Raw genomic sequence first — 12,864 nt, 5'->3', positions numbered from 1 at the left:
GAAACAAACCAAAAGTTATTCGTGTATCACATTTTTGTACAAAACAAAAGTTCCTCGTTACCGCCTAAACAGTTACCTTCGAGGCCGGACATTCCCATATGCACCATAAACAGTGAAAAAAAATCTTAAATTGTTGATAGAGTGTTATTCAAAAACATTCTGAGAAACGTTTTAGAAACACGTTTCTGATCAGACGACTTCTTTATTCCATAAACATGTACACATAATCTTCATTATTATGAGGGAGTGTAGTATTAAGAAGAAGAAGAAACTTCAATATAATTATACCAGTCCTCCGTCGATTATACTATCTCTGTTACTAGCTCTGGTGGCTATGTTTTTTGACCAATCGTAATGATTTCAATAATCTTGGTAAAGGGTCATCCAATGAGCATTTGTCTGAATGTACAATGTATTTAAAAATCGATTCATCCGTTTCTGTTTTAAATTTCAGCTTTATGAATAGGGTGTCCCCGGACTATATTTAGAACTCTAGCGAACAGTTTCTGAGGGGGTTTCTTTCAGTCTTTTCTTTCGTTAAGTCACAGCAACCGAAATTCTGACCGGGACATCTAGATCTAAAGTCATTTAAAGAAGAATTACCCATGGCGTTTGGTGGAAACTGGTTCAGTTGTTTAGGTGAAAAATCTTCATAAAAGATAAAGTGACCACGGATAACACGACAGACGAGCGACAGGTGAATTGCGGACATCCAACACTCTAAAAAAACACTAATTATTTACTTTGTTTGGTTCTGTAACACCGCTAAAATTTAATACAAAAAAAAATTTAATTACAAGTAAGTAACATCCTTTTGTTCCTGTTACACCATATACAGTCGAGACTGTTTTAAGAGACCGACTTTGGGAAGCAGCGAAAAAGGTCACATATGACAGGGAGTCTCTTAAAACAGTCTCACTTAACAGGATGACGCTGGTTTCATATATTTTTCCAATTAAAGTACATGAATATCGGATACTTATATATTGGCCTCTTTTAAGGTAGGAGTGGAAAATGATTAAATACTATTTCTTTAATTGCATATTGATAAAAAATAAATTTCAAATAATTTGCATCATTCGTATGATGTTGATAAAACAAATTTAAGCTCATGATCTGGCAAGAAAATAAAGGAGAGCAGTAAAATATAAATGTTCCATTTGAACAGTTTACACAGTGCTCATGAGGTTTATGATATTTATATTTTTGTGTACTTATTGTTCATTGACATTTATTCGATTATTGACTGCATCTTTAATCTCTGTTTACTTCGTCGTTTCCTGTTAAATACCGCCATATTTTTGTTTCACCAGGAATAAAGTTAATTTATGCACCGACTCCGAATTCTTCAGCGACTTTATACGCTGGTTTTCCCTAATCGAGCAGTTCAAGTGCCTTAACACGCTGTTCTAATGTCAAAACAGTTCTTTTTTATGTTTTTCATCAGCCATTTTTTGTAAACAAATAAGTTCTCGTCTCAAACAACTTCACGCGAGATAAAGAACGGTAACTCTATCGTGTAAAGTCTTGCGAGGGAGCGTCTCAAAGTCGCTGAAAACGGTCTAAATATCGATTCGGGAGCCTGATTTCACAGTCGCTTGTCGCGTAATGCAGGGGGTTGCTTAATTCAGACTCTTTTAATAGTAAATTGCGTCCGGAGCATAAAATAGGGTCGCATATGACAGGGAGTCGCTAAACTCAGGGGGTCGTTAAGGCAGTCTCGACTGTATTAATATGCATTATTTCGACCTTTCGTGTTTTCGTTACTTCGACATTTCGCCTCGCCGACACGAACACAAGAAATGGCAGAAATCAGCCACCATACAAAATCAACCTTTCTTAATATACTTTACTTGTGGTGGTTACACCGGAGAAAACCCAACACTGTCCATATTTGACTGGCTTTCCTGTCTCCATGTACTTCCGGATAATCCTCGGACTGCCGTACCAGTCTAGTGGACTAGTTCCGTCCTCATAATTCCCGCTCCAGTTTCCCCACAGTATACCGTTGTCTTCGTCGCAGCAATTTACCTACATTCATATCACAGATAGTATGAGTTTTAGGGAGAATCGCAATAATGTATGAAAAAAATCTCTTTTTTGCAACATTGCTTTTAAGAGCTCTGTTCGAATAGAAATTGATACTTGTACTGCAAATCTAACGAACATTATTTAGAGGTTAATACACGACAGAGCCGGGCCGGAAGGTGATAATCGGCCCGGAAAATGAATAATGGCCCGAGGGCTTTAGCCCGAGGGACATTATGAATTCCGGGCCGATTATCACCTCCCGGCCCGGCTCTGGCGTGTTTTAATGTCTTTAATACATATGTTTGGTTGCACTACACAAGTTCATGACGTAAATACTTTCTTGACGGTATAAGGAGTGAAATGTACATAAATTAGTATTTTTGTATCTATCAAGCTCATTAAATGGTTCGCCTCTCTAATAATTCAATAAAATCATATGTGTCCTTTTCCGACACGCTTGTAGCAGCATTCAAGTTTTACAAACGGTTTGCTAACGACCCCAACGTCCGCTCGCCCGCCATGTTGAAAGATGACGTTATATGTGGCCATTGGTCTCACGCGCATGTGTTCACGGGGCCGATTATGATTATGAGCAGTGCGTGAAAGAAATAATCTGCTAAAACACATTCATTTTTGTTACTATATATAGTAACATATGTATTAAGTACATTTATTAGCTTTCGGGAGCGTTATTTGTATGTTATAAATGATCCTTGTATTATGAAACATTAAGACTTTAAACTATGAAATGAGTTTTATACTCGTTATTTGCACTAAATGAATGCAACTTGACATGTGGAACACTAAAAACTTTGAGGCGCACTATTTGGATAAAATATTTGATACACTTGCAACAATTTAGGGTGAATTTATAACTGTTTTCATGTTAAATGACATGGCCTTTCTAAACTTTACACAGACAAAAATCTTTGTGAAAAGTTATACCAACTAATTTCTTTTTCTTTATTTTCTGTTCATAATATGAATGTCTTTCTAAATATGAAAGTTTGATCCTGTTTCCCAAAACAGGACAGGTAAAGCTAGAATCACACTGCCCCGGATGGGCTTGCGGATGAATTCCGGATTCCCATCCCCGGATTGCTCCGGATGTGTAAGGAAATAAATGGGTTTGACGAATTTGTTATGTTATAAATCTCTAATACAATCATAACAGAACCTAATCAACCTTAGAACCGGAATAAAACCGTAATAGCTCGCATTTTTTTACCACAATGATTGTCTTCCGGACTCCTACGATCTTTTAAGATCTGTTACGATTTTCTTCAGAACTGTTACGGGTTTATTACGGATTCCTTACGGATATATTATTCGTGGCAAAATTTTGAGCATGTTCAAAACTTTGCACCCTTGCCCCCTGATGCCCCGATTTCTGAGCGGATATACCGGATGACTAAACGAATGAGTTAGGAGTTCTACGGATGTGTTACGGGTGTTATCCATAACTCATTCCGCAAGCCCACCCGGGGCAGTGTGATTGTAGCTTAAACAAAGTATGTATACTGCTTTTTCGAAAATATCGCGGACAGCAAATCAAGTTTGAAAAATGCGTCTCTACCATAACCGAAACCTATCGTGATATCAAAGTACCAGTACTATCAATAAAAAAGTTGTGGCTTAAATGTCCCTAATTCAGTTACATATATAAACAGATAATTCAATATTGAATAAAATGTTACCCATTCTTCGAGAACATGTACGACAACACGATAACAAGAAGGGGCAGCTTAACATTGATATCACTTTATCGCATTGTATTGTCGTGCTGTCGCATCGTGTTAGATATACACAAGTCGAAAAATTTCCTGCGGCCAAAATTTATAAAGATCAGAAACTGTTATAGATGTATGTTTATTGCTGTTCATAGACAAAATATACTAAATGAAATAGTATCTAAACCTGATTTTTTTTTTACTATTATTAAATAATTTTACGTAAAAAATATCTATGCAAGTTATATTGCATAAACGGCGTTCCATAAATGTGATAAGCCAATCACATTTTATTTCTGTAAGAAATCACGTGGTATCTCAGGTTTCCTTTCCGACAAATTACGGAGATTGACGAAATCAAAATTCATTTCATCAAAAAAATAAAATACATAGTTTATTGCTGAGATTCATAGACAAAATATGCTAAATAAAATAGTATCTAAATGTGATTTTTTTACTATTATTAAGTTTTACGTAAAAAATTATCTATGACAGTTTATATTGCATAAACGGCGCTCCATAAATGCGATTAGCCAATCATATGTTTGTAAAAAATCACGTGAAATCGCCCAGTCTCCATGTGCTACACTACTTGTTGCATTCCAATGGAGGCCGCAGGTAATTAGTTCAACAAGTTGTTAAAGCAGAAAGTTGTTCACTGTGTTTTTTTCCGCCTATGTCTACAGTACGATACAAGTAAAATTTTGATGCAGAGCATCAAGTCGCCGGAGAGCTGTCGGCTAATATTTTGAAGATTGGATTGGAAAAAAAGGCTAATAAAGCTATAACTGCTATTTCGGTGCATTGCATGCCGTTGAGAGGCTGAAAAACGTCGCATCCTTGGTGAAATCGTAAAACCCTAAAACCGTTATTCTCTTACCATCTTAATCTTTTTTCTTTGTTTACAAAACCCGCGCTAAACCTCGTTCTGAAACCCACGTGCCAGCATTCTCACGAATAAGAACGGAAATCTACGACGGCAAATAGATCTATTTTTCACATTTCCAAACAATGAATGCAAAAGGTTTCTTGTAACCGAAACATTTCAACAAATTATATTATATATCTTCTAATGAAAGGCGCATAGTTTGACAATAAAGTAAAAAAAGAATCATTTTACATGCGCTCATGTAGAGCAGTAGTATATTCTAAATATACACAGCGTGACGTAGACACAGGTAAAGACTCAGCCAATCATTGCTCGCTGGAAATCTCTAGCAGTCGTAATAATTTATTTATAGCCTAGGGACAAGTTCTTTATACATTTTTCCTATTTTCCTAAAAATGCTATCTTTTGAAATAATAAAAATCTAACGCTGTTTTCAGCTCCTAATTCCTTTATGTAAACTTTTCAATAACTGCCTTATATTTCTTTTATTTACAATATCATTTTTTCATTGTCACATTTTAATAACTTCTCTATACCAGTGGCAAAATCCTGAAGCATATCAAATATAGTCGCCGGTTCCTACCGGCGACTAATTAAAGTCGTGTGGGGTCGCTTTCAGATTAGACATGCGCAGTAACAATAATATAGTAGACATAAGAATATAACGACAATACTATTATGTATGCTTCATCTGCTGATCAGTGAAAAATGACCTCATGGGAGTTATTATTTCTGTTTCTTTTTCCTATCATGGAAATAAATAAGAGCTTGACATAACGGCACTTTTGCGCAAAATTAATGTCGTACGTCTGTACTGATCACTTCATCACCAAACAACACGATGCTTGTGTGTGATATTAATGTAGTACTGTCGGCCGCGACAAATAGACCAGACAAAATGCCGAAATATTTGGCAACTGGTGGCAAAATAATTTGTTTGGTAAAAAGTTTGGAGTTATTTTTTCTTTATTTTAAATTTCAATGGTGATTATCAACAGAAATATATCTTGACTAGTATTTATGCTTGTAATACACATATCAGATAGTATATATACATGTATATCATTTGTAAACTGATCTTTATAACTATGTTTCAACTAAATAGACTAAAAGCTGAAAATACTGGTTTTTATTTAAATTTTGTTCAGTGTTGTTATACTTTCTAGACCTCTTGGATCATGGAGTCCATTCAACATACGTGTAAAAGAGTTCCGATGCTAGGGGGCGCGAGAGGTGTTGCACATTTCATTATCTATCATGAATAGACTCAATTAAACAGAGTCTGCTTGTATTCTTCTTGGTTGCATTCTTTGATTCAAAATGATCTTTTTTACAGATTTTATTATCTAATTACGTGTTAAATCACTTTTTGCTCCAGAAATTAATGTCAATAGGCTCTGTGGTCAAGGTTGGTAAGTATGAATCACTCACTGCTCACCGCTGCGGATTCGAAACCCCACCAGGGTTATAAAATTCTTTTATAAGGAAGTCATCCTACTGGTCGATGGTTCTACCCAGGAGCCCACCGTCGTCTAAAACAATGCCGGAGCAAAACCTGGGGTCTTCATTCATTGTAAAAGCATGAAATTCACCATTATGGCCCATGAACTGCATCTTTGTGACTTCAGATCCAACAAGAATTGTAAGGCATAATGAAAGAAAGAATACGTACGACTTGAGCAATAACTCTGGCAACCGTTACGGGATCGCTCAGTCTGAATTGCGTTTTTGCGTTGAAACATTTCATTATAACTAACAGAGCAGCTTCGAGTATACCCTCCTCAAACTGTTGAAAAGAAAAATGTGTGAGATTTTATTCTCTACGCCATCAAAACTCGTATACAAGTGAGAGTCAAAATTACAGTTAAAATATAAAACTGCCAACGAAATAAATTTTACAGACATGTTGCCTATGTTTACAGATGGTCTTTAAGAGACTGGGTTGACTGTAGTTTTGCACGTCCGGGCCTTTTTACATCAATATCAACTTAAATTTTACGTTTTCTCCAAATTTTCAAGCTATTTCAAAAGAAGAAGAAGAAGAAGAAGAAAAACACCAGAAAAATATGATGTTATTATGACTGGCCCCCATGTTGGAAAATTTTACAAAAAATCTCTAATGGCGTTTTTAGTTTAAAGTTATTTCCACACAGGCGTTTGAAGCTTAATCAATACAATATATACAATGCATGCAGGTTAAATCTCTTGAAGAGATCGAAGATCTGTGCCACTTCGTATGTAGATTTTGTTCGATAACGTTTATTGTCAAATAATGTGGCATTTTTCCTACCTGTCCAAAATTCCATTCTTTTGGTCGAGGAAACCAGGCGCTCCCTCTATACACCAAACCGGTATCGTTCAGAACATATTCCTCTGTACCTCCCTCTACGTCTCCAATATAAGTCGCATCATCTGACAAGTACGAACAAATTAATGGAACGAGTTTTACTAGACTTCTTGTTTACAATTAAGATGAAGAAAAATAACTCTTCAAATATACAGACTATAATAAATATGTAAAACTTCCATTTTTTTCAGAGGATGTTCTTATGGATTCCATTAAGTTTCAGTACATCACTATTTAAGTTGTGTAATGGCCAAAAAGGCACGCAGTATCTCGACTGTTGTGTTACGGTGTTTCATTATGGAGTCTACTTAACGGCAGCTTGGAATAGACTTTCTTATCAGCCGATGCACGGGAGCACGAGTGGTGTTGCACACATCATTACCTTTCATAGTAGATAATCCGGGTCTGTGATTATTCAATATGTGGCGTTCTTTGATGTACATGTACATTGAAAAAAGGTTTCAGAAAGATCATGAATAACAAGGGTTTTTTTTTCTGTGATTGTACCTATAGACCTACTTTTGACCGAAGATGGCAGTTTCAAACTTGACATATAAGTTATCAAGACAAACTTTCTGACAAAGTGTCATGTTGATCATGTATATAATCTGACTTCCATGGTGGTACTAAGGATATATTTGAGTTAACCTAGTGAGCTACGGCTAAGATGACCATCTTACAAATAATTCCTACATTTTATATAGACATGTTTCATTCACACCCTCGTTCAATGAAATATTCTTATGCTCTTAACCCTTATTATGCTAGACACGACAGATTCTGCTTTTGCGACCAGTGTAGATCATGATCAGCCTGCTCATCCGTGCAGATGGATCAAGATCTCCACTATTCGCCATTCAGTTTGTTTCTTTATGGTAAACACCCCTTTTAAAAGTTAATGGTACTGACCAAATTGAAAGGTAGACGAGCTCATTAAAGAAATTTAGCAGGGAAAGGCTTAAATGCCTTGCTGGTCAATAATCTAAACTATTTGCACATTGACCGCCAAAACCATTTAATAAATATAATTTATTATACTTAATTCCGGTTTTATTTGTGATTTTAGGAATCAAACTGTTATCTATTGCAATTTTGAATACTGTGACATCAATCAAGAGGCATTTCCCTTTAAAACAAGAGCTCATAGAATACAAAATATTCGCTGCTGTGCGGTTTTGCGACCAGTATGGTCCACATTAGTCTGCACATCCATGTAGTCTGATCTGGAACCATATATATCTGTTGCATGTAAGTGCTGGAATTCATAAACGAACCGTTGAGTATGGATGTGCATTGATCTAGATCTAGCTGATCGCAAAGCCCATACGGTGGTTAACCTTTAACCTGCTAAATGTCTAAAATGGACTTATTCAATTTGGGTAGTTCCACTTATTATTCAAAAGGCTTTTCACTGAAAATTTACTGACTGAATATCGACCAGTGTAGACCACGATCAGCCTGCACTTTCCGCCAGCAGACTAAAGATTAATGCACAGCGGCGTATATTATACACACCTTTGCACCATGGATTGAACAGAATATAAAAATCTTCAGGATGCTCATATGCAATACTTTTCTTTTGTCCTTTCGTTTTTGTAGTCACACAAAAGGACCATTCCCCGATAGCGCATGTGGCCGGTATATAAACCTCAGTAATTATAGTGTTTCCATCTTGCTTGACCAAATAACCACCCCATTTGTCGTGACGGTATTTTGGTTTACCGGTTTCCTGAAGTTTAAAGCGCCCATGTGTCTCTTTCCTTGCGTCACCCAATGTTCCTGAAAACATACAAAGAATACGGCTTCAGAAGAAAAATGTGTCAAAAGAAAAAAGTCAGTGTGTCAATTATTAACAAATGCAAAAAGTATTTTCCCAGTCGGGATTTAACCCTTACTATGCTGGACACGCTTGATTCTGCCTTTGCGACCAGTGTAGATCATGATCAGCCTGCACATCCGACAATAATCTAAGCTTCCAAATGGAAAGATGGACAAGTTCATTATTGAAATTTAGCAAGATAAAGGTTAACCACTTTACCGCATGTCAAAACTGCAGAAAAACTAGAATAAATAGCCATTAATAACAATTATTAATTGCAATGCTCGTTTTCTGTTTAAAAAGATATTTTAAAAAATCCGAGTTTGCTATTTTGCACGAACACTAACGTTTTAATGTTATGCAGACAGTGCGCTGATGTAATGAGATTAACTGTGACATTACATAGACTTAAACCACTGAAATATACATAAAATAAAAAGTAAGTCGGCCCTGATCCAGATTTTTTTCTTAGGAATTCAAGTTGACGGCAAAGGTGCCTAGAACCGAGTGGATACGGGTATCCGGTATTCTAACATTAAACCAACAAAAGAACAACCTAAATACCTGCATTTGAATAAGACACAATTTGTAAGATTTGTCTGTATTTCGTTTTTTATAACAAGTGCAAAAATATCATGCTTACTGAAAATAAAGGAAAGAACAATCAAGGAGACAGGAACCAACATAACTGTACGAGATTAGGGTTCAGTGCCTCTTTTTACGTTAGTGAAAATCTTATTGATCAAATATATGACACCATGTTATTCACTTCCTAGAGTTTTCTTCTGCACGTAGGCGGTGTCCACTGGTAACTTCCGGCGAAAAAGTTGAAAAAAAAAAAAGAAAATAAAAGAGAAAAAAATATTGAATTGAAATCTCGTTACCGCAAAGTTCGTTTTTGCTCTTCTTGTTTGTTTATATGAAATAAAGTAAAGTCTCAAAATTAGATTTTACATATCTAATTTGTTACAGCAAATAATTTCACTTCTCAAGAGGAGACAAAAGTTTGCGAAAAAATATTCACTTTCAAAATATATATTAAATATTGTGTCATCATATCATCTTTGATCTTTCAAACCTCTCATGTATCATTTTTGAGTGATGATTGGTTTTGAGCAAACGAATGAATGTTCTCTCTTCACTGTGGAAACACGAGTTGCTCCACGTCAGATTTACTAAGGTTCGAATACACTAAAAAATATTTTTTTAACTTACTGGAAACGTCTCTTGAATTATTTTTAAAGTGATACGTTATTTTTGAGTGATGGAATGATGTAGATCTAGCTCTCTCCTGCGGAGGAACGATATTTAAGCTTCCTGTCCGCTAAGATCGCCTAGCTTCCAGAGAAATTTCTCAAATCCATCAATTTACGGGCTGAAATTCATGTTATCATAATGCTTGCTTCTTTGGTTTGTCAATATGAAAAAAGGCAAGCCCCAAAAGGAGGGCGAGGTTATCATTTAACGTTTTTCAGATTTTGTTACAACTGTACTATCCACTACACAAAAGAACGTGATATTCCCGAGAAAACTTGCAAAAAAAGTTTAGATTAAGTATAAGCATACCTTTGGGAACGAATATCATCTTTGCAAGTTTACCCGGGAGCCGACGTATCAGCGACATCACTTGCTGATCAGAGTGCATACTTAAGGAATATTAATTACAATTTTATCCATTTCTTTAAAAAAATAGAATGATTATTTTATTGCAACTGACTTAAAATCTCTCTTGTAGGATTTCTTAGTTATAAAAAAAAATTGAGCAATCTTTTCACTGCAGAGAAAAGACATCCATGCCGCTAGTTCTGACTAAAATTAACCAAATTGACACCTCTTTTTTGTTTGTGATGACCGCCTCCATTAAAGTAGGGCATTACCCCATTTTGTTACGTACCAGGTGTCGAATCGCATCATCTGCGCACTGACAGTCGTGAAAAAAATGATGACGCGAAGTCAGTAGCACATGGTTAATTTTTGAATACCAAGGCAGCATATAACAACACTGACGCTGAAATGTTTCAGAGATCCGTAACAGCGTATAGACATCTCTGACGCTGAAATGTTTCAGAGATCAGTAGCAGCATATAAACATCTCTGACGCTGAAATGTTTCAAAGATCCGTAACAGCATATAAACATCTCTGACGCTGAAATGTTTCAGAGGTCAATCGCAACATATAATCATCTCTAAGTTCTAACGCTAAAATATTTCAGAGATCCGAAACAGCATATAAACATCTTTGACGCTGAGATGTTTCAGAGATCAATCGCAACATATAAACATATGTGATGCTGAAATGATTCAGAAATCCGTAACAGCACATAAACATCTCTGACGCTGAGATGTTTCAGAGATCAATCGCAACATATAAACATCTCTGACGCTGAAATGTTTCAGAAATCCGTAACAGCATATAAACATCTCTGACGCTGAAATGTCTCAGAGATCAGTAACAGCACATAAACATCTCTGACGCTGAAATGTCTCAAAAATCGGTAACAGCATATAAACATCTGTGAAGCTAAAATATGCCTTGTTATAGCTTCAAGTCCATCAGTATATGTGCAAGCATACTGAAGTTACCATAAGTCGGTTCTCGAACAGAGCTCGTTTGTTAATCATATCGATGTTCACCAAGTTTTCTATTTTAACCTTACCTGTTTTAAACTCGAAAATCAGGTCATCTTTTTCCACATTATACGGCCTGTCGAATGTTACAGCAATCTTGAATGTCTGACCTCGCCTCACAACTAATTCCGGTTCAAGTGCGTTGCCGACTTCGTCTTCATCTTTCGTGCAATAGTATTTGTCCGTGTGGTGAAGTTCCGTGTTTTCTTGGATTTTCAGATCAATGCCAGGGGGTTTCTCTTGAACTTTAAGAACACCTAAAAGGTCATCATCGTTGGCTCTGGGTTTGTCATCTGTGGAATGTAAAATGGTACTTAATACTTCGGATTTAATTTCTGCTAATGTTTTAAGTAAAGTATGGTAAGGATGGTGTGTGTAACCAGAGAACCTTCCGCAACTTGATTGCAAACTGAAACTCTTTAATCGGAATCAATTTATTTCATTTATCACTTATATTTATACTTTTTATACACGTATATAGGTAAGGGCGTTGTATAATTAAGAAATAACATTTCTATTATTTCGATTCTAACACGTTACCAGCGACTTCATTTCCAGCGCGCCGCCATTTGACACCATGACATAATGTTTGTGATGTCAGAACAGTGAAGTGTTGTATAATAATTCACTGTTTTCAGCCTTCTTTGTTTAATAGGAAAAAGAATCGGATCGTGTTAGAATGAGTTATAAAGCTTAAACACTTACATTAAGGTACAACTGGATTATCAGAAATTACCAGTGTACATGTTCCGTAAAAAGAAGTACATATATAGATCCAAATTAACATTCAAGGAAAAATATAAAAATATAGCTGACATAGTTAATGTCCTAAAACAGTGAATAAAATTCTCTTATAATAAAATGTTACAGGTTCTAAGGATTTATAAAGTATACCAAACTACTGTACTAAAACCTGTCTGTAACTGACTTTCTTTTATTGAACGGAACAACAAAGCACCTCTGAAGAGCCCGAAGACCTCAACCCTTGTCTATTTAACAAAGCAATTTGGTGGTTAATCTCTGCATTTATTTCTGTAATACAGAGCGCATAACCAGAGACAAAGCTTGCAGTTGGCAACTTTTCTTTTATACAAAGTACATAACGCTAAACTTGGGGGTTATTTTTGGTAACTTTCATTATTACTGTGGACATATTCAGAAAGGTAGCAAAACATACCCACCTTTATTTTTCGGGTTTAATTTCGGCAACTTCTCTTTCCTTTTTTCAACCTTCTTGCTTTTTTCTTTTGGACCATAAAAGAGACATCGAATAAATTCAAGAAAATCATCGAGACTATCTGTTTCACTTTCTTCCGGCATTTTTACTCTCGTGTGTTGTATCTGCTGCAAATATATATAACCGTTCTGAGAAGAATGCTTATAGATTATTAATTAAGAAATAATAAATATGTGCCTATAT

The 12,864-nt window shown here is 35.8% G+C and overlaps 1 protein-coding gene across 2 annotated transcripts in view; it reads right to left on the bottom strand.

Moving 5' to 3' along the window:
* The window catches only part of LOC123548745 (annulin-like), a 58,705-nt gene that overhangs the window by 41,473 nt on the left and 4,368 nt on the right, over window positions 1-12,864 (bottom strand). The window contains exons 2-7 of one of the 2 annotated variants that reach the window (XM_053546068.1): window positions 12,626-12,788; window positions 11,474-11,737; window positions 8,513-8,776; window positions 6,941-7,062; window positions 6,323-6,436; window positions 1,854-2,031 (exon numbers count right to left, since the gene is read on the bottom strand). In XM_053546068.1, the coding sequence (XP_053402043.1) occupies window positions 1,854-2,031; window positions 6,323-6,436; window positions 6,941-7,062; window positions 8,513-8,776; window positions 11,474-11,737; window positions 12,626-12,764 (1,081 nt within the window). In that variant the 5' untranslated portion in view covers window positions 12,765-12,788. The remainder of the gene's footprint in view (window positions 1-1,853; window positions 2,032-6,322; window positions 6,437-6,940; window positions 7,063-8,512; window positions 8,777-11,473; window positions 11,738-12,625; window positions 12,789-12,864) is intronic. The other variant, XM_053546069.1, reaches the window with a different exon arrangement.

The sequence above is a fragment of the Mercenaria mercenaria genome, chromosome 6 (assembly GCF_021730395.1).
Source record: "Mercenaria mercenaria strain notata chromosome 6, MADL_Memer_1, whole genome shotgun sequence".
NCBI lineage: Eukaryota > Metazoa > Mollusca > Bivalvia > Venerida > Veneridae > Mercenaria > Mercenaria mercenaria.
This window is presented reverse-complemented; position numbering and strand designations above follow the sequence as displayed.